General features: G+C 45.5%; 1 protein-coding gene across 45 annotated transcripts in view; it reads right to left on the bottom strand.

Annotated features, from left to right (window-relative positions):
* Positions 1 to 5,357: 5,357 nt before the first annotated feature.
* Positions 5,358 to 19,050, bottom strand: part of nrxn3a (neurexin 3a) — a 1,279,906-nt gene continuing 1,266,213 nt past the window's right edge. For 21 of the 45 annotated variants that reach the window (XM_078234405.1, XM_078234407.1, XM_078234419.1 and 18 more), the window contains one exon: positions 5,358 to 6,893. In XM_078234405.1, the coding sequence (XP_078090531.1) occupies positions 5,971 to 6,893 (923 nt within the window). In that variant the 3' untranslated portion in view covers positions 5,358 to 5,970. The remainder of the gene's footprint in view (positions 6,894 to 19,050) is intronic. The other 24 variants (XM_078234441.1, XM_078234442.1, XM_078234434.1 and 21 more) reach the window with 4 other exon arrangements.

The raw sequence follows: 19,050 nt of genomic DNA, 5'->3' as shown, positions 1-19,050 counted from the left end.
CTCCTGCAGTTTAAGGATTCTATGATTCTATGTTTTCTGAGGGCTGCTAAGAGTCAACCACATTGATGTGGGTCTGGAGTCACATGTAGGCCAGACCAGGTAAGGACGGCAGATTTCCTTCCCTGAAGGACATGAGTGAATCAGATGGTTTTTTTACACCAATGGTTTCATGGTCACCTTTACTGAGACCAGCTGTCGATTCATCAATTGAATTCAAATTCCCACCAGCTGCCGTGATGAGATTTGAACCCACGTCCCCAGAGAATTCACCTGGGCCTTTCGATTACTGGTCCAGTGCTGTTACTGCTAGGCCACCATGTCCTCCTGGTTCTCCCTGACTATTTCTCTAACCCTCAATTAATATCATAAGAACCAGATAACCTGGGCATTGCGGCTTGTGGGATCTTGCTGTGCACACATTGTCTGCTGCGTTTCCGATGTTACAACGGGGACTACACTTCAAAAGTACTTAGCTCTCAAGAGTCTTTGGATGACTTGTGGTCGCAAAAGGAAAAACTTCTTTTGGAAAACTTGCACTAAATAATCACACCTCACAAATGTTTTGTTCATTTGTAGGCAATTTTGCTGACCTTTAACCTTTTAAAAATGGGGTTAACACCTCCTGGTAAAAGGACAGACGGCAAGAAACTTGGGAGCATTTTGGGAGGACTAACAAGGCAGGGGAATATACAGTGAACAGTAGGAGGCCTGGAAGTACAGAGGACCAGAGAAACCTTGGTGTGTATGTCCTGAAGACAGCAGGTCAGATAGATAAGTTGGTTAAGAAGGCATTGAACATAAGTCCAACAGGTTTATTTGAAATCATGAGCGTTCAGAGCGCTGCTCCTTCATCAGGTGAGTGGCTCACCTGATGAAGGAGCAGCTCTCCGAAAGCTCGTGATTCCAAATAAACCTGTTGGACTTTAACCTAGTGTTGATAGACTTCTTACTGTGCCCACCCTAGTCCAACGCCGGCACCTCCACATCTTGAATATAAGAGGAGGGAGGTTATGATGGAGCTGTATACAACGCTGGTTAGGTCACAGCTGGAGTACTGTGTACAGTTCTAGCCGCCACACTATAGGAAGGATGTGATTGCACTGGAGAGGGTGCAGAGGAGGTTCACCTGGGCTGGAAGGTTTCAGCTAGCGGGAGAGGCTAGGTAGGCTGGGTTTGTTTGCCTTGGAGCAGAGACGTTGTGGGAAGGGGGTTGGGGGGGGGGGGGGGGGATTCTGATCGAGTTGTATAAATAGAGTAGATAGGAAGAAAAAAGCAAATTATTGCAGATGCTGGAATCTGAAACCAAAACAGAAAATGCTGGAAAATCTCAGCAGGTCTGACAGCATCTGTGCAGAGAGAACAGAGCCAACGTATTGAGACTGGGCTGAAGTCTAGGGCTAGAATACAAGAGCAGGGATGTACTTCTGAGGCTGTATAAGGCTCTGGTCAGACCCCATTTGGAGTATTGTGAGCAGTTTTGGGCCCCATATCAAAGGAAGGATATGCTGGCCTTGGAAAGGGTCCAGAGATGGTTCGCAAGAATGATCCCTGGAATGAAGAGCTTGTCATATGAGGAACGGTTGAGGACTCTGGGTCTGTACTCCTTGGAGTTTAGAAGGATGAGGGGGGGATCTTATTGAATCTTACAGGATACTGCGAGGCCTGGATAGAGTGGACGTGGAGAGGATGTTTCCACTCGTAGGAAAAACTAGAACCAGAGGGCACAACCTCAGGCTGAAGGGACGATCCTTTAAAACAGAGATGAGGAGGAATTTCTTCAGCCAGAGGGTGGTGAATCTGTGGAACTCTCTGTCACAGAAGGCTGTGGAGGCCAGGTCATTGAGTGTCTTTAAGACAGAGATAGATAGGTTCTTGATTAATAAGGGGATCAGAGGTTATGGGGAAAAGGCAGGAGAATGGGGATGAGAAAAATATCAGCCCTGATTGAATGGCGGAGCAGACTCGATGGGCCGAGTGGCCTAATTCTGCTCCTTTGTCTTCTGGTCTTATGGATGACTCTTTGTCAGAGTTAAAAACAATTGGAAATAAGATAAGATTTATACTGTTGCGGGCGGAGGGCGGGGGGGGGGGGGGTGGTGGGGGGTGGCTGTGGGGTTCGATAGAGGGCCGGTGACAGGTGAAGGAAAGGGAGAGACTGACAAAGATGTTGTGGACAAAAAGACAAAGGGAATGTGAATGGCGGTGATCATGGCTAAGAAGAGTGCTGATAAAGAGATCAGAATGTGTTAATGGCAGAACAAAGGTTCTGCCGCTATTAGCACCCTCCCTCGCCATGATCATCACCATTTATATTCCTTTTGTCCTATTGCCCATGAAATCTTTGTCAGTCTCTCTCTCTTGTCTCCACATATCGCTGACCCTCTGTCGAACCCCCACAGCCAACCCCCCTCCCCCGGGAGTATAAATCTCATCCTATTCCCAACTGTCTTTAACTCTGACGAAGGGTTATCCGGACTCGAAACCAGACCTACTGAGATTTTCCAGCATTTTCTATCGATGGGGAGAAACCTATCCTCTGAGCAGAGGGGTCAATAACCAGGGGGCACAGATTTAAGATGAGGGGCCGGAGATTTAGAGGGGAGTTGAGGAAAAGCTTTTTCACCCAGAGGGTGCTGGGAATCTGGAACTCTCTGCCTGAGAGGGTGGTAGAGGTGGGAACCCTTACAACATTTAAGAAGCATTTAGATGAGGACTTGAAACACCATCGCATACAAGGCTACAGACCAAGTGCTGGAAAATGGGATTAGAATTGGTAGGTGCTTGATGGACAGTGCAGACACGAGGGGCCGAAAGGTCTCTTGCTGTGCTGTAAAACTCTATGGCCGCTATTTTACGACCTCGCTCGGGCGAGGCTCGTAAAATCCCGCCCGAGGCCAACGGAGAATTCCGTTCTGTGAGCCTCACCCGACCCGATTCTGAGTAAGATTCCGGCTAATGATTCTAAACTCACATGGATCCGTTCAGCTTGGGCAGATTAAGAGTGATGTGGATAAGAAGTTTAACAACACCAGGTTAAAGTCCAACAGGTTTATTTGGTAGCAAAAGCCACACAGTTGTGTGGCTTTTGCTACCAAATAAACCTGTTGGACTTTAACCTGGTGTTGTTAAACTTCTTACTGAGATTAAGAGTGCCCAGCGATCCTGCCAATGTCCGAGCAAGTCTGGCCCCTGTTGCACGGTCACCCTGTGTGTGTGTGTCGATGTGTCACCCTGTGTGTGTGTGTGTGTGTGATGCAGCTCAGTGTACATGGGGGACATGTTGTGTCTCGCCACTGTAGCTGTTGCCAGACGCATGTGTGTGTGGGGGTGCAGGGAGGAAACAAAATGAAGAATGTTCACTTGGTAACACTCTGCCAGAAGAGGGTTCTGAATGTTGAAAAACAGCTCCTGACGCCAGATGAAAAGGTCGATCAACATTCACCAGCTTTGCGAAGAACATTTTATTGCTAAGCATATCGTTTATATAACAGAAATGCAACCAAAACCAAGAAGATGGAGAGATGGATGAAGTAACATCACATTAACTGAAAAAACCCAATCAAAACCTTCACATTGATGCAGAACAAAAAAATATAAAATATGATATAAAGCCCACATACAGATTTTCCAAGTCCAGGAGTTCACAATAAAAAAATAATGGAAGAGATTACCAGGAAGCAAATCCACAAGACGATCTTTAACAATAGACACTGAGGTATAAATATTTCTGTGTTTTTTTTTATATATATATTCATCAAGTTGTCCAGCGGGTGCTTTGATACCTACACAACCCGTCCCGCGTCTTGTTTCGAACCCAAACGTAGAGTTGCACTCAAAAGAAAATGACGTATCGCAAAGAAACCCCCCCCTCCCAGGCAGATCAAGAAGGGTAACTTGTATTCAGTGATGATGAGCACTGTTTTAAAGAGGGAATATTCATGCGACTTGCAAACACGAGCGAGAGAGAGAGAGAGAGAAAGAGAGAGAGCGAGAGAGCAAAGGTTCTACACCTAAATTATAACAATCGGGTCAGTTTCTTTACAAAAGAAAAAAGCGTACACCTTTGTACCGAGGTTCTTGTCAAAACCAGGTTCAATCTCATTTCTTCACTGAAAGACATTGCAAAAAAAAACTTTGCGAGTGTTTGGAACTATACAAATACCAAAAAAGATCAGACAACTTAAATGTATGTACAATCGTTCTAACTACAAAATACACAAGCTATATAATAATGTAATAAAATTATGTAAACAAATTGTCTCTTTTTCTCCTTGACACGGTTTGACTGTTGATTTATGAAAACGCACACCATTCAGGCTTGTATTTTTTTGAAATATATATATATATATATATAATTGTGTTGAAAGTTTGGATGACCAGGAACCAGCATTTCCCCTTGACCATGCTTAGACCATAAAACCGTAAGACCATAGGGAGCAGAATTAGGCCACTCGGCCCATCGAGTCTGCTCCGCCATTCAATCATGCTTCCTTCTGTTGTGGTTAACAGTTACAACACAGCACATGATTTCGAAGGTAGGCTATGGGCCAAAAGAGATACAAGATGCCAAAAGAAAATTAAAATCCAACAAAGGCAATGAGAGAGAGAGAAAGAGAGAGAGAAAGAGAGAGATAAAGCACACATCAATCGAGTTAAATTACTGAAATCAAAAGTCACAATGGTAAGTTTGGCCAGTGAATCCATTGGTTTTCTTTTACTCTTTCATCAAAATGGAACACCATAGTGTATATGATGTGGTTAATTTTATTGTTTTTTTGAATGTGCATGCACCACAATCATTTACTGAAAACTCAGAACCACAGCTATGGTTTTTAAGTAGCTGTTTTCTATCTACCACAGTCTAAGAGTAATATGTCGTACAGTTAACAGCTCTTAAACAAGAAGGTGGTCACCTCAGTTGAAAGTCAATACTTCTGCACAGACCTGCTCAATCTGTGCGCGTCTCCCACTTTGTCTCTTGTTCTTCGTTCGTCTCTTGTTTTATTAAATGTTCGTATACCTAGTACAATTTTATTGCGGACAGCAAATCATAAGGAGGACACCACGATTTGAGATGTAGAAACGATACAAAGTTTAAACGGCGAAAGTCCCTTTTTCCGAGAGGAGGAGGAAGGAGGGAGGGTGGGAGGGAGGTTGGGGGGGGGGGGGGTGGTGGGGGGGTGGAGGGTGTGGGGGGTAGGAGACAGCGTCTGACTGCACACACACACACACACACACCCACACACACACCCACACACAGACCACCACTATCAATCCCCACATCTCCGCTCCCCCCCCCCACCTCCCCCACCCCCCTACTTCTCCTCCCACCTCCCTCCCACCCCGCCAGCGTCTCTCCCAGGGTCCACGCTCCGAGTTGGACACTATCTACACATGTCGCAATTACATGCTCCACACAGCAAAAGAGCAAGAAAATTTTTTGAAAAAGAAAAAGGAATCATTACACAGCTTTCACAACCGAAAAAAAAAATTAATTCATTAATTAACCTCGATAAAATGCGAAATGCCACATAGTCTTAACAGTCGCATCCAGGATAAAAACCGAGGAGGCCGTGGAGTCTTCTTTAGTCGGAGATTCCATCACCAGAACGCAAGGTTTCTGGTTTCTATGATAGCTCTATGTGTGTGTGTGTGTGTGTGTGTGTGAATTGTCTTAAAGCACATACAGTTTCACTCTGTAAGTTAGTTTTGTTTGCCACAGTGCATATCACAGTTCCCAGGCTCCAGGCTGTATTTGGATTTTTTTTGTTCTGTTTTCAAAATTTTTGTTTCCCAAAAGAGTTTTTATTTAGTGTGTGTGTGTGTTTAAAATCTAAGTCAAGTCGCAGATTTGCACCATCATATTTCATATATATATATATCTCTGTTATATATATTTCAATTGTGTCTCCTTTTTTTTAACGTTGTTGTTTCATTTTCAATCTCTTTCTGTTTTGTCCGCTCTTTCCTCTACACATAATACTCTTTATCCTTGTTTTTGTGCTTCTTACTGCTGCCTTTGGCACTCTGCTGTTTCTCCTTGACAACAGTGCCGTTGGTCTGTGCGGAGTTGCTGATATAATTACGCGTCTCGTCTACCTGGTAGGACCCTTCGTCTCTGTTCCGGTACTTGTACATGGCGTACAGGAGGATCAGGATGCAGAGGGCTGCTGCCGCCACTATCCCTACGACCATCCCTGTCGTGCTGCTCGATTCCCGTACCACCTCCGAGGCCCCCGGGCCCCGTTGGACTCCCGGCTCCGTGGGGTGTGCTGTGGGTACATTACGGAACATGGGTGAGGTGACTAGGGGACTCTTCAGCTTGGTGCTGTCTACTTCGTACGCGGTGGGCAAAGGAACCAACACTAGGCCGGGGTGCGGCTTCTGCTCACGCGTATTCAACTTGCCCGCGGGCAATTTGGGCACCTTTCCGGGCGGCACGGAGACTGCAGAGCTGAGCAGCTCAGGGGGAGAGGCCGTGGTAGTAGTCCTACCGGATTCGAACGCTTTGTTAGGTCTAAAGTCCTTGTACTCCCACTTGGGTGCGTGCGCTTTGTAGCCACCTTCGAAGGCCGATGTGGACAAGGTCTTATCTGTTACCAAGGACAAGGTGGTGTGAAAATCTTCATCATCAGTAGGGGGTAGGTTAGAGTCAAGTGCCTCCCCTGAGCCATAACCAGATATCACCAAGCCAGCATCACAATCATCGTGGTCCTGCTCCGACAAGCAAGGTAACCCCACCTCAGGGATCATGGAGAGGGAATCTTTGGTGCTCTCAATAATGGTGAGGAGAGGGCGGAAGGTAGGTAGGAGGGGAATGAAAGGTGCACGAGTGGCAAGAGGAGGGGTTGCTAAGGCTTCTTCTGTCACTACGGGGAAAACTAATTCACCTCCTAGGATGGAAGGAGAAAGAAGGAAGTTAGAGAAACACTCAGATCCTCTGCACACCGACACGCGCACATGCACACGCAATCCTCTCTGGCGAACGTAAAGCCAAACCAAAACCACGGCACACAGGGATGCAACAGCTTTATGGCTGCAAAGAAAAGGGCAGTCCTTTTACTCACTTAGAGCACTCAGCAAATCAAAAGAAACACTGACACCAATACTTAGAACATGACGTTTTTTTAACATACGCTTAACGTTAGCAGTCAAAGAAGAAAAAGATTCAAGATGTATGTTTTTATAAATAAATTTTAACACACGCACACATTAAATAAGAAGCATTACGGCCTACGATACATCCAAGAGAGAGGCTACACACACATATATATATATGTTTATACATACATATACATTAAAAAAAAATACAGCACGTAATTCTTAGTCAACTTACATCAACAAATTGCCCGCATGATTTTGGCATGAAGAAAGAATTTATAAAAAGAAAGTTGTGTAAGATGCTTTTGGACAAGTTTTCTATATCGTTGTAAATTTTTCCTTTTAGCACAAAACTTGCTCATTGACAGAATGATTACAAGGAGGGGGAGGCAACAGTACATATACATCCACACCATACAACATGAAAATTAACTCTGCACTAATAGATTATTCTTTGCTGTTGTCTTTTAAAATATCTCAAGTATTACAAAAGAAAAGACTGTACATCGTTTAACTTGAACATCTCTCCTTTTTTTTTTGCTTGTTTAAATATCTACAAATCTAATGCTTCCTTGGTCTGTTGGGTTTTTTTCTGAAATCTTTTACGCTGATATATATTTTCTCTTTTTTCTTCGTTTAAATTAAATCTTTTTTTTTTCCTTTCCTGGTTTTAAACGACTGGACGACTGATACTGTACATTTTTTTTAAATTTTGTTAACACTGCTTAAAAGATAGGGAGGCAGATGAAGGAGGGAAGGTGAGGGAGAGGGAGAGGGTAATGATTGTTTTAAAGGTTTTTTTTTTTGTCCAGGTTCCAACCTATGAGTGCAATATGTGGGAGATGAAGATGGCAGGAGTGAATGTGTATAAAATTTGCCATGTCCATGTATAGGTGGAACGAAGCAATCTGGCAGCGTTAGAGCTCTGAGCTGTAAGGAAGGGAGTAGGGATATACAAACAATTGAGCATATACATATGCCCGTCTACAGAAAAAAAACATAACTCTAACACTGACATTTTCACAAACCCTAAACTGCAACTTCTTCATCATGCAGTCCGTAGAGAGAGAGAGAGATAAATATTCTTTTTTTCTGTTTAAAAAAAAAACAGCTTTTCCCGAAAAACTCCCCCCCGCCGAAATAAATCATTGTCAAAATAGTTCCAACCGCTCCCTCTACATCGAAACCACTTCAAACCGTGTGCGCTTTTGCAATGTCTCGTCACTTTTAATCATCCAAAAAGATAAAAGAATGTTCGCAGAGGTCCAGAAGGCTTTTGCTGAAATTTACATTCAAATCAGTTGCCAGCCGATCCCAGGTATTTTCTTTTGCCCCCCACCGCACCCCGCCCCCCCCCCCCCCGCCCCTGCCCCAACCCCTCCTCACCCCCACCTCGCCCTTCTGGAGTTGGCAGGGGAATAGGGTCTCGATGGGAATTGTGGAATGCCAACTTCCCCAAAAAACCTATCGGCATCCCATGTTTATAATGTTTTTTTCAAAGTTTTGATTTATTTATTGGTATCAAGAGTAGGCTTACATTAACACCGCAATGAAGTTACTGTGAAAATCCACGAGTCGCCACACTCCGGCGCCTGTTCGGGTAACACTGAGTGAGAATTTAGCATGGCCAATGCACCTAACCAGCACGTTCATTCGGACTGTGGGAGGAAACCGGGGCACCCGGAGGAAGCCCACGCTGACACGGGGAGAACGTGCAGACTCCGCACAGACAGTGACCCAAGCCGGGAATCGAAGCCGGGTCCCTGATGCTGTGAAGCAGCAGTGCTAACCCACTGTGCCATCGTGCCACCATGTGCAAGCAGAAACGAGTCTCGACTGGTTGAAAGGCAACAACTTTCACCGTGGCCGAGTGAGAATCTCGCTACGAGGTCTCAAAACCTGGCGGGTGACATCCCAGACTCCGGACGCCATTGTTTAAAAAAAAAAATGAAGGCGGGGCCCACTCTGGATGCATTTGGTCGCTGGAAACAAAATAAATGATGGGTGAACCTGTAGCACTGGAGCGACCAGATTAACAAGGTGCAGGAGGGTATGCATCGAGTCAGTTCTGCAGGAAGGATCAGGGGAGTAATTATCAACTACCTCCCATCCCACCACCCAAAACCCATGTTGCCAATTGGCCAATTGTCACGGAGACCACCCAGCCCAAACCGGCAAGGGGAAGGGAGATTTGGGTTGTTCCTGTATACACATTTAGTTAATTCTGATCAGCGTCACAAGTAGGCTGACATTAACACATCAATGAAGTTACTGCGAAAATCCCCTATTGCCAACTTTCAGGAGAGATTTAGGTAAATTAGGACTCTGGGTCTGTGCTCGTTGGAGTTTAGAAGGATGAGGGGGGAATCTTATTGAATCTTACAGGACACTGCGAGGCCTGGATAGAGTGGACGTGGAGGGGATGTTTCCACTGGTAGGAAAAACTAGAACCAGAGGGCACAACCTCAGGCTAAAGGGACGATCCTTTAAAACAGAGATGAGGAGGAATTTCTTTAGCCAGAGAGTGGTGAATCTGTGGAACTCTTGGCCGCAGAAGGCTGTGGAGGCCAGGTCATTGAGTGTCTTTAAGACAGAGATAGATAGGTTCTTGATTAATAAGGGGATAAGGGGTTATGGAGAAAAGGCAGGAGAATGGGGATGAGAAAAATATCAGCCATTATTGAATGGCGGAGCAAACTCGATGGGCCGAGTGGCCTAATTCTGCTCCTATACCTTACGGTCTGATGGTCTTAAATTCCGAAAAGGGAGTAAAAGTTTACGGGGCTCCATGTGTATGGAGGAAGAGCAGGGCAGGGGGAACTGATCGGTTTAAATTTATTCGTGTCACAAGTAGGCTTACATTAACACTGCAATGAAGTTACTGTGAAAATCCCCTAATTGCCACACTCCGGTGCCTGTTCGGGTACACTGAGGTAGAATTTAGCACGGCCAATGCACCCTAACCAGCACGTCTTTGGACTGTGGGAGGAAACCGGAGCACCCGGAGGAAACCCACGCAGGCACGGGGAGAACGTGCAAACTCTGCACAGACAGTGACCCGAGCCGGGAATCGAAACCCGGGTCCCTGGTGCTGTGAGGCAGCAGTGCTAACCCACAGTGCCACCGTGCCGCCCCATGGATATATATATGGATATACATTTTTTTAAAAGACCCCACCACACCCCTCCCCTCCCCCCTCCAACCCCCCGCCACCCCGCACGGTGCCGAATCTGCAGCCACGCCTTGAAGTGGTTTGCGTACTTCACCAGAAAAAAGAAGAAAATTACCAACACAATTATTTAAGTTGTTTTTTTTTTCAGAATAATAATCAAAAAAGAAAAAGAGATCTTAGCATTTAAAAAAATGTAAAGCCCCCAAAACGTGAAAAAAAATATCTACTGACAAAGCCGTTATCTTTCTCCCAGAGACTGGGAGGAAAGTGTGAACCAAAGCAATTAATTTCCCCCAACACACTGTTACAGATGAACAGCCAGATGCACAGCTACAGACAGAATGAGAGGGACACAAATATATATATATATACCTGTCACCTGGGGCATGTGAAATGAGGTGACATTATCGCTATTTTAGTACAATTTCTCCTTCAGTTTTCCTTATTTTTATATATATATATAGAAGATACAAAACTTTTTTTTTTGTTTTTCTGTGTGTAAAAAGTGGCGTGCAGTCTGGATGTACAGAGGTAAAAGAATTGGCTAAACCTGGGTTACCTTTATTGCAAGTGTTAATATGCATGCTTAAAGTAAGTTGCACTTAGGGAAAGTTTAAGAACAGAAGCAAGCTAGAGCAGGAGAAGGGGTGGGGGGTTGGGGGGGGGGGAGACGGGGGGATGGAGAAGGTTAGCAGGAAAGAGAAAGGTTAAAGGTTAGGAGGGCACAACTTTGTTTTAAAGAAAAACAGCATCATTCAACAGGTCAATCTGGGGGGAAGCGGGAGGGCGAGCAGGGAAGAGAATTTCCACACAAGAGCAACACTTTCGTAAATCTCGAGAAGGTATCGCCAAGAGGCCACTCAGCCAGTGGATCAGGCCGCACGGGACTCCTCCGACTGCGCCATTTCTCTGTGTTTGATCAGGTTGCACTTTCTCAGAGTTGTGGATCTTACGCGAGAATTCTGTGCTAACTCCAGATGCTTGACTGTACCGCTGGTAAACTGGTTTAAAGTTGATTAAAGTTTATTTATCGGTGTCACAAGTAGGCTTCCATTAACACGGCAATGAAGTTACTGTGGAAATCCCCTAGTCGCCACACTCCGGCGCCTGTTCGGGTACACTGAGGGAGAATTTAGCATTGGCCAATGCACCCTAACCAGCACGTCTTTTGGGCTGTGGAAGGAAACCGGAGCACCCGGAGGAAACCCACGCAGACACGGGGAGAACGTGAAGACTCCACACAGACAGTGACCCAAGCCAGGATTCGAAGCTGGGTCCCTGGCACTGTGAGGTGGCAGTGCTAACCACTGTGCCACCGTGCTGCCCAAATGTGGCATTTCCAGGGCATTGTCACACTTCGCGAGCTTGAATGTAGATTACCAACCTACTTTCTCACAACATTCTCTGTCCTCGCTGGGAATTAAAACTCCTTGGGGTCCACTTTCCACTCTGTCCACCCTGATTCCACCCAGCACAAATCAGGGGGAGTACTGAATCTGAACCGTAACCTCCCCTTTTACTTCACACGTATTTCCCATGATGAGGTACTGACCATGCGCGCCATCATTAACACTGCCAATTTCTACCCCTGTAACCTCGCCCGACCCCCCTGCCTCAGCTCATCTGCTGCTGTGACCTTCATCCGTGTCTTTGTTACCCCTCAACCCAACTGTTTCAATGCATTCCTCATTGGTCTCTCAGCTTCTACCTTCTGCAAACTTGAGACCATCCAAATAGAAACAGAAATCATAGAAAGTAGCAGCAGGAGTAGGCCATTTGGCCCTTCGAGCCCATTCAAGTAATAAACTGTAACCCTATTATTGCTACCAAAGTGGATAACCTCACATTTATCCACATTATACTGAATCCGCCATGCAGATGCCCACACACTCAGCCTTTCCAAATCACACCAGTATCTCTGCATTCTCCTCACAGCTCACCCTCCCACCCAACTTTGAATCATCTGCAAATTTGGAGATAATACATTCAGTTCCCTCTTCCAAATCATTAATATATAATGTGAACAGTTGGGATCCTGGCACAGACCCCTGCGGAATCCCACTAGTCAATGACTGCCAATCAGAAAAAGACCCATTTATGCCAACTCGTTGCTTCCTATCTGCTAACCAGCTTTCTATCCATCTCAAGACATTACCTGAAATCCCATGTGCTTTAACTTTACATAGTAATCTGTTGTATGAGATTATGTTGAAAGCTTTATGAAAGTCTAAATAAATCACATCCACAGGTTCTCTTGGTCAACTCTACTAGTTACATCCTCAAAAAAATCTGATAGATTCGTCAAGCATGATTTTCCTTTTGTAGATCCATGCTGACTTTGTCTGATTATACCACTGCCTTCCAAATGCCGAGTTATGAAATCTTTGATCATAGACTCCAGCAACTTCCCCAGTACCGACATTAGGCTTGCTGGTCTATAGTTCCCTGTTTTCTCTCCATCTCCCTTTTTGAAAAGCGGGCTTACATTAGCTACCCTCCAATCTGCAGGAACTATTCCAGAGTCTAAAGAAATTTGGAAAATATACTACCAATGGATCTAGTATTCCCCGGGCTACTTCCTTAAGTACTCTGGGATGAAGATTATCAGGACCTGGAGATTTATCCACCTTCAATTCCACCAATTTCCCCAAAACCATTTCTCTACTAATGCTGATTTCCTTCAGCTCTTCACTAAAACATGTTTCTCTCAGCAATTCTGCTACATTATTCATATCTTCCCTTGTGAAGACTGAAGCAAAGTATGAATTTAATTCCTCAGCCATTTCTTTAATCCCCGTTATGAATTCTCCTGTTTCTGACTGTAAGGGGCCTACATTCGTTTTTGTCAATCATTTTCATATCTATAGAAACTTTTACACTCTGTTTTTATGTTCCCCGCTAGCTGACTTTCATACTCTATTTTTCCCTTCTTAATCAATCCCTTGGTCCTCTTTTGCTGAATTTAAGCTGCTCCTAATCCTCAGGCCTATTGCTTTTTCTTGCCAATTTGTAGGCTTCTTCCTTGAATCTGATACTCTCTCTAATCCCCCTTGTAAGCCATGGTTTGGCCACAATTCCCTTACCACTCTCGTACCAAACGGGAATAAACAACTTCTGGAGTTCATCTATTTGTTCTTTAAATGCCTGTCATTGCCTGTCCATTGTCTTTACTTTCAGTAATGTTTCCCAGTCCATCATGGCCAATTCATGCCTCAGGCCATCATAGTTACCTTTACTGAGATTCAAGACCCTGGTCTCAGAATCAACTATATCACTATCCACCTTAACAAAGAATTCTACCATATTTGGTCACTTGTCCCCAAGGGTTCTCTCTCAACTAGATTGCCAACTAATCCTTTCTCACTGCGTAACACTCAGCCCAAAATGGCCTGTTCCCTTGTTGATTCCTCAACGTATTGCTCCAGAAAACCATCCTATAAGCACTCCAGAAATTCTTTCTCTTTTGTATTGTGACTAATTTGACTTTCCCAAACTATATATAGATTAAAGTCACCCATAATCACAGATGTTCCTTTAATGCATGCTTCTCTGATATCCTGTCTAATGCTTTTCCCAACATTACCACTACAGTTTGGTGGTCTGAATACCACCCCCACCAATGTTTTTTGCTGCTTGTTGTTTCTTAACTCAGTCCATACAGATTCTATACCATCTAGGCCAATATCTTTCCTCAATATCGTATCAATATCATCTTTGATCAACAATGCAACTCCACTGCCTTTTCCTTTCTGTTTGTCTTTCCTAAACAGTGAATAACCCTCAATGTTTAGTTCCCATCCTTGCTCACCTTGGAGCCACATCTCCGTAAGGCCAACTATATCATACCCCTTTATACCTACTTGTGCAACTAATTCATCTCCGAGCATTCAGGCACAAAACCTTAAGATGTTCACTTTCAATATTTCTTTCCTCTTTCCTACTACTTTTTACTCAGTCCTTACCTGACTCTGGCCCTTGATTTCTCTGCCTATCACTTTCCTTATCCACCTTAAAGTCTTTTTCTCTTGTTCTTAATTCCCCCTGCTCTGAATCCTTGCAAATGTTCCCATCCCATATTAGTTTAAACCCTCCCCAACTACTCTAGCAAGTACACCCCGCCAGTCCCGATCCTGCCCAGGTATAACCTGTCCAGTTTGTACAGGTCCCACCTCCCCAGGACCAGTTCCAATGCCCCAGGAATCTGAAATCCTCCCCCTCACATCATCTTTTCAGCCACGTATTTATTCTATGTATCCTGCTGTTTCTATTCTGACTAGCACGTGGTACAGGTAGTAATCCTGAGATCACTACCTTTGAGGTCCTACTCTGCAGCTTGCTTCCTAGCTCCCTTAATTCTGCTTTTAGGACCTCATCCCTTTTTTTAACCTATGCCGTTTGTACCAGTGTGTACTACAACCATTGTCTGTTCGCCCTCCCCCTTCAGAATGTCCTGCAGATGCTCCAAAACATCCTTGACCCTAGCACCAGGGAGGCAACATACCATCCTGGAGTCTTGTTTGCGGCCACAGAAATGTCTATCTATTCCCCTTACAATTGAATCCCCTATAACTATTGCATTCCCACACTTTTTATTCCTCCCCTCTGCAGCAGAACCAACCATGCTCTAACAGATTTAGCCATTGCTGTTTTCCCCTGAAAGGCCATTCCCCTCAACAGTATCCAAAACGGTATATCTGTTTTTGCAGGGGAATAGCCACAGGAGATTCCTGCATTACCTGCCTATCGCTTTTGCTCTGATTGGTGGCCACCCATTCCCTTCCTGCCTGCGGAGTCTGAGCCTGTGGTGTGACCACTTCTCTATACATGCTAACCACGATACTCTCCGCCTGGCGGATGCTCCACGGTGTTCCCAGCCGCCGCTCCAGCTCCGAAACGCGGTCTTCCAGGAGCTGCAGCTGGAGACACTTCCTTCGCACATGCTGGTCTTGGGCACTGGAAACGTTCCCAGCCTCCCACATGGAGCATGAAGAGCAGACCATGGCTTGGAGCTCTCCTGTCATGTCTTACTCCTTTAAATTAAACTTTTGAACGATGTTTTGTTTCAGATTATATCCAATTCTCTCGGGTCCTTCTTTCCTGCTCCTTGTTACGACCGAATATAACCTTTACAATCTATAAACCACAGAAATTACCTCTGGGACTACAAATGATAAAATTATTAAATACTTACCCGACCTTTCTATTTAACAATCAGCTCTCTCCCTTGTGTCCTCTACTACTGCAGCAGGGCAAGAACACACCTTGCTTTTACCTTGCGTGTCCTCCTCACAGTGCCCTTTCTCTCAGCAGCCTGCATCCTAACTTGCAGCAAATTCCCTTATCAGCCCTGTTCTCGCTGGCATACCCTGGCTCCCTGTCCAACAATATCCTGGCTTTGAAATTCTCGCTCCTTGTTTTCAAATCCCTCCATGGCCTTGCCCCTCTCTATCTCTGCAATCTCCGCCAGTCCCAAAAACCTCCAAAATATCTGCGCTCCTCTAACTCTGGCCTCTCGTGCATTCCCAATATTCATATCTCCACCATTGGTGGCCATACCTTCAGTTGCCTGAGCCCCAAAGCTCTGGAATTCCCTCCCTACACCTCCCTGCCTCTCAACCTCGCTTTTCTCCTTATAAATATTCCTTCAAACCTACATCTTTGGCCAGACATTTAGTCATCTCACCCAATAACCCCTGGAGTAGCCTTTAACAGGGGGCGGAGGCGGTGGTGGAGGCGGGGCGCGGTGGGGGGGGGCAGTGCGGTTGGTGGGTGGATGGCGCTGCAAGTTGACCAGAAGCTGACAAGCGCTGAGGAAGCCTCCACCACAGCTGTGACATGGGATGTGTGAGGGTGGGCTAAATTGGCCCCATGCCGACACTATATTTAAGAAAGCCCACCAATGCCTCTACTTTCTCAGAAGACGAGGGAAATTTTGCCAAAACATTGAACGTATTCAAGAGGCAGCTGGATATAGCACTTGGGGTGAATGGGATCAAAGGTTATGGGGAGAAAGCAAGGTTAGGCTATTGAATTGGATGACCAGCCATGATCGTAATAAATGGTAGAACAGGCTTGAAGGGCCAAATGGCCTCCTCCTGCTCCTATCTTTTTTTAAAAAATTGGCATGTCAGCTACAACTCTCATCAACTTTTACAGATGCACCATAGAAAGCATTTTTTCTGGTTGTATCACAGCTTGGTATGGCTCCTGCTCTGCCCAAGACCACAAGAAGTCTCACAACACCAGGTTAAAGTCCAACAGGTTTATTTGTATCACGAGCTTTTGGAGCGCTGCTCCTTCATCAGATGAGAAGCAGCACTCTGAAAGCTTGTGATTCCAAATAAACCTGTTGGACTTTAACCTGGTGTTGTGAGACTTCTTACTGTACCCACCCCAGTCCAATGCCGGCATCTCCATATCAAGACCACAAGAAGTTACAAAGGGTAATGAATGTAGCCCAATCCATCACGCAACTCATCCTCCCACCCATTGACACTGTCTACACTTCCCGCTACCCCGGAAAAGCAGCCAGCATAATCAAGGACCCCACGCACCCCGGGCATTCTCTCTTCCACCTTCTTCTGTCGGGAGAAAGGTACAAAAGTCTGAGGTCACGTACCAACCGACTCAAGATCAGCTTCTTCCCTGCTGCCATCAGACTTTTGAATGGACCTACCTCACACGAAGTTGATCTTTCTCTACACCCTAGTTATGACTTTAACACTACATTCTGCACTCTCTCCTTTCCTTCTCTATGAACAGTATGCTCTGTCTGTATAGCGCGCAAGAAACAATACTTTTCACTGTATACTAACAGATGCGACAATAATAAATCAAATCAAATCAAATCAAATCAAACATAGAAGCAGGTCATAAGAACATAAGAAATAGGAGCAGGAGTAGGCCATCTAGCCCCTCGAGCCTGCCCCGCCATTCAATAAGATCATGGCTGATCTGATAGTGGTTTAGTTCCGCTTACCCGCCCGCTCCCCATAACCCTTAATTCCCTTATTGATCAGTAATCTATCTACCTGTGACTTAAACATATTTAACGAGGTAGCCTCCACTGCTTCAATGGGCAGAGAATTCCAGAGATTCACTACCCTCTGAGAGAAGAAGTTCCTCCTCAACTCTGTCCTAAACTGACTCTCCCTTATTTTGAGGCTGTGTCCTCTAGTTCTTGTTTCCTTTCTAAGTGGAAAGAATCTCTCTGCTTCTACCCTGTCTAGCCCCTTCATTATCTTATATGTCTCTATAAGATCTCCCCTCAGCCTTCTAAACTCCAACGAGTACAGGCCCAATCTACTCAATCTCTCCTCATAAGCTAACCCCCTCATCTCCGGTGTCAACCTGGTGAATCTTCTCTGTACTCCCTCCAAGGCCAATACATCCTTCCGCAAATAAGGGGACCAAAATTGCACACAGTACTCCAGTTGTGGCCTCACCAGTACCTTGTACAATTGCAGCAAGACCTCCCTGCTTTTATACTCCATCCCCTTCGTGATAAAGGCCAACATTCCATTTGCCTTCTTGATCACCTGCTGCACCTGCAGACTGAGTTTTTGCGATTCATGCACAAGGACCCCCAGGTCCCTCTGCACAGTAGCATGTTGTAATTTTTCACTATTTAAATAATAGTCCATTCAGCCTATCATGCCTACACGAGCTCTTTGAAAGAACTATCCAATTATTCCCACTCCCCTGCCTCTTCCCCATGGCTTTGCAGCTTTTTCCCCTTCAAGCACTGAGGCAATTGTTGAAGGTTAAAGCTGAATCACCTTCCACCCGCGCAATGCATTCCAATTTGCTGCATTCATAAATCGTCCTGGTGATTTTTTTTGCCAATTCAGTTAAACCGATGACCTCTGTACTGACTGTTCCGCTCCCAGAAACAGCTTCTCTGTCTTGACACTATTTCAAATCTTCAATTAAATTTCCCCCTAGACATTTCAGCTCCATCATAGAATCCCCACAGTGCACAAGGAGGCCATTCGGCCCATCGGGTCTGCACCGAATCTCTGACAGAGCATCTTACCCAAGCCCTCCACCCACCCTATCCCCATAACCCACATTTACCATGGCCAATCCACCGAACCTACACACCCTGGGACATTAAGGGGCAATTTAGCATGGCCAATCCACTTAACATGCACACCTTGGGACACTAAGGGGCAATTTAGCATGGCCAATTCCTCTAACCTGCACATCTTTGGAGTGTGGGAGGAAACCGGAGCACCCGGAGGAAACCTACGCAGACACGGGGAGATTATATCTTCACGTCTTTGGATGTGTGGAGGGCTCAAATCCACAAATGTCTAATGTAAACGTAAGAGTATCATAGAATCATAGAATCATAGAAACCCTACAGTGCAGAAGGAGGCCATTCGGCCCATTGAGTCTGCACCGACCACAATCCCACCCAGGCCCTCCCCCCACATATTTACCCGCTAATCTACGCATCCCAGGACTCTAAGGGGCAATTTTTAACCTGGCCAATCAACCTAACCCGCACATCTTTGGACTGTGGGAGGAAACCGGAGCACCCGGAGGAAACCCACGCAGACACGAGGAGAATGTGCAAACTCCACACAGACAGTGACCCGAGCCGGGAATCGAACCTGGGACCCTGGAGCTGTGAAGCAGCAGTGCTAACCACTGTGCTACCGTGCCCAACAAGAGTTGGCAACCCTACCTGATACAGATCAGCCATGACTCAGTTGAATGACAAACCTGGCTCAAGGGGCCGAATGGCCTACTTCTGTTCCTAATGTTCCCAA

Source organism: Mustelus asterias, chromosome 18 (genome assembly GCF_964213995.1).
Source record: "Mustelus asterias chromosome 18, sMusAst1.hap1.1, whole genome shotgun sequence".
Classification (NCBI taxonomy): Eukaryota; Metazoa; Chordata; class Chondrichthyes; order Carcharhiniformes; family Triakidae; genus Mustelus; species Mustelus asterias.
The sequence above is the reverse complement of the archived record's forward strand: the minus strand, read 5'-3'. Positions and strand labels throughout refer to the sequence as shown.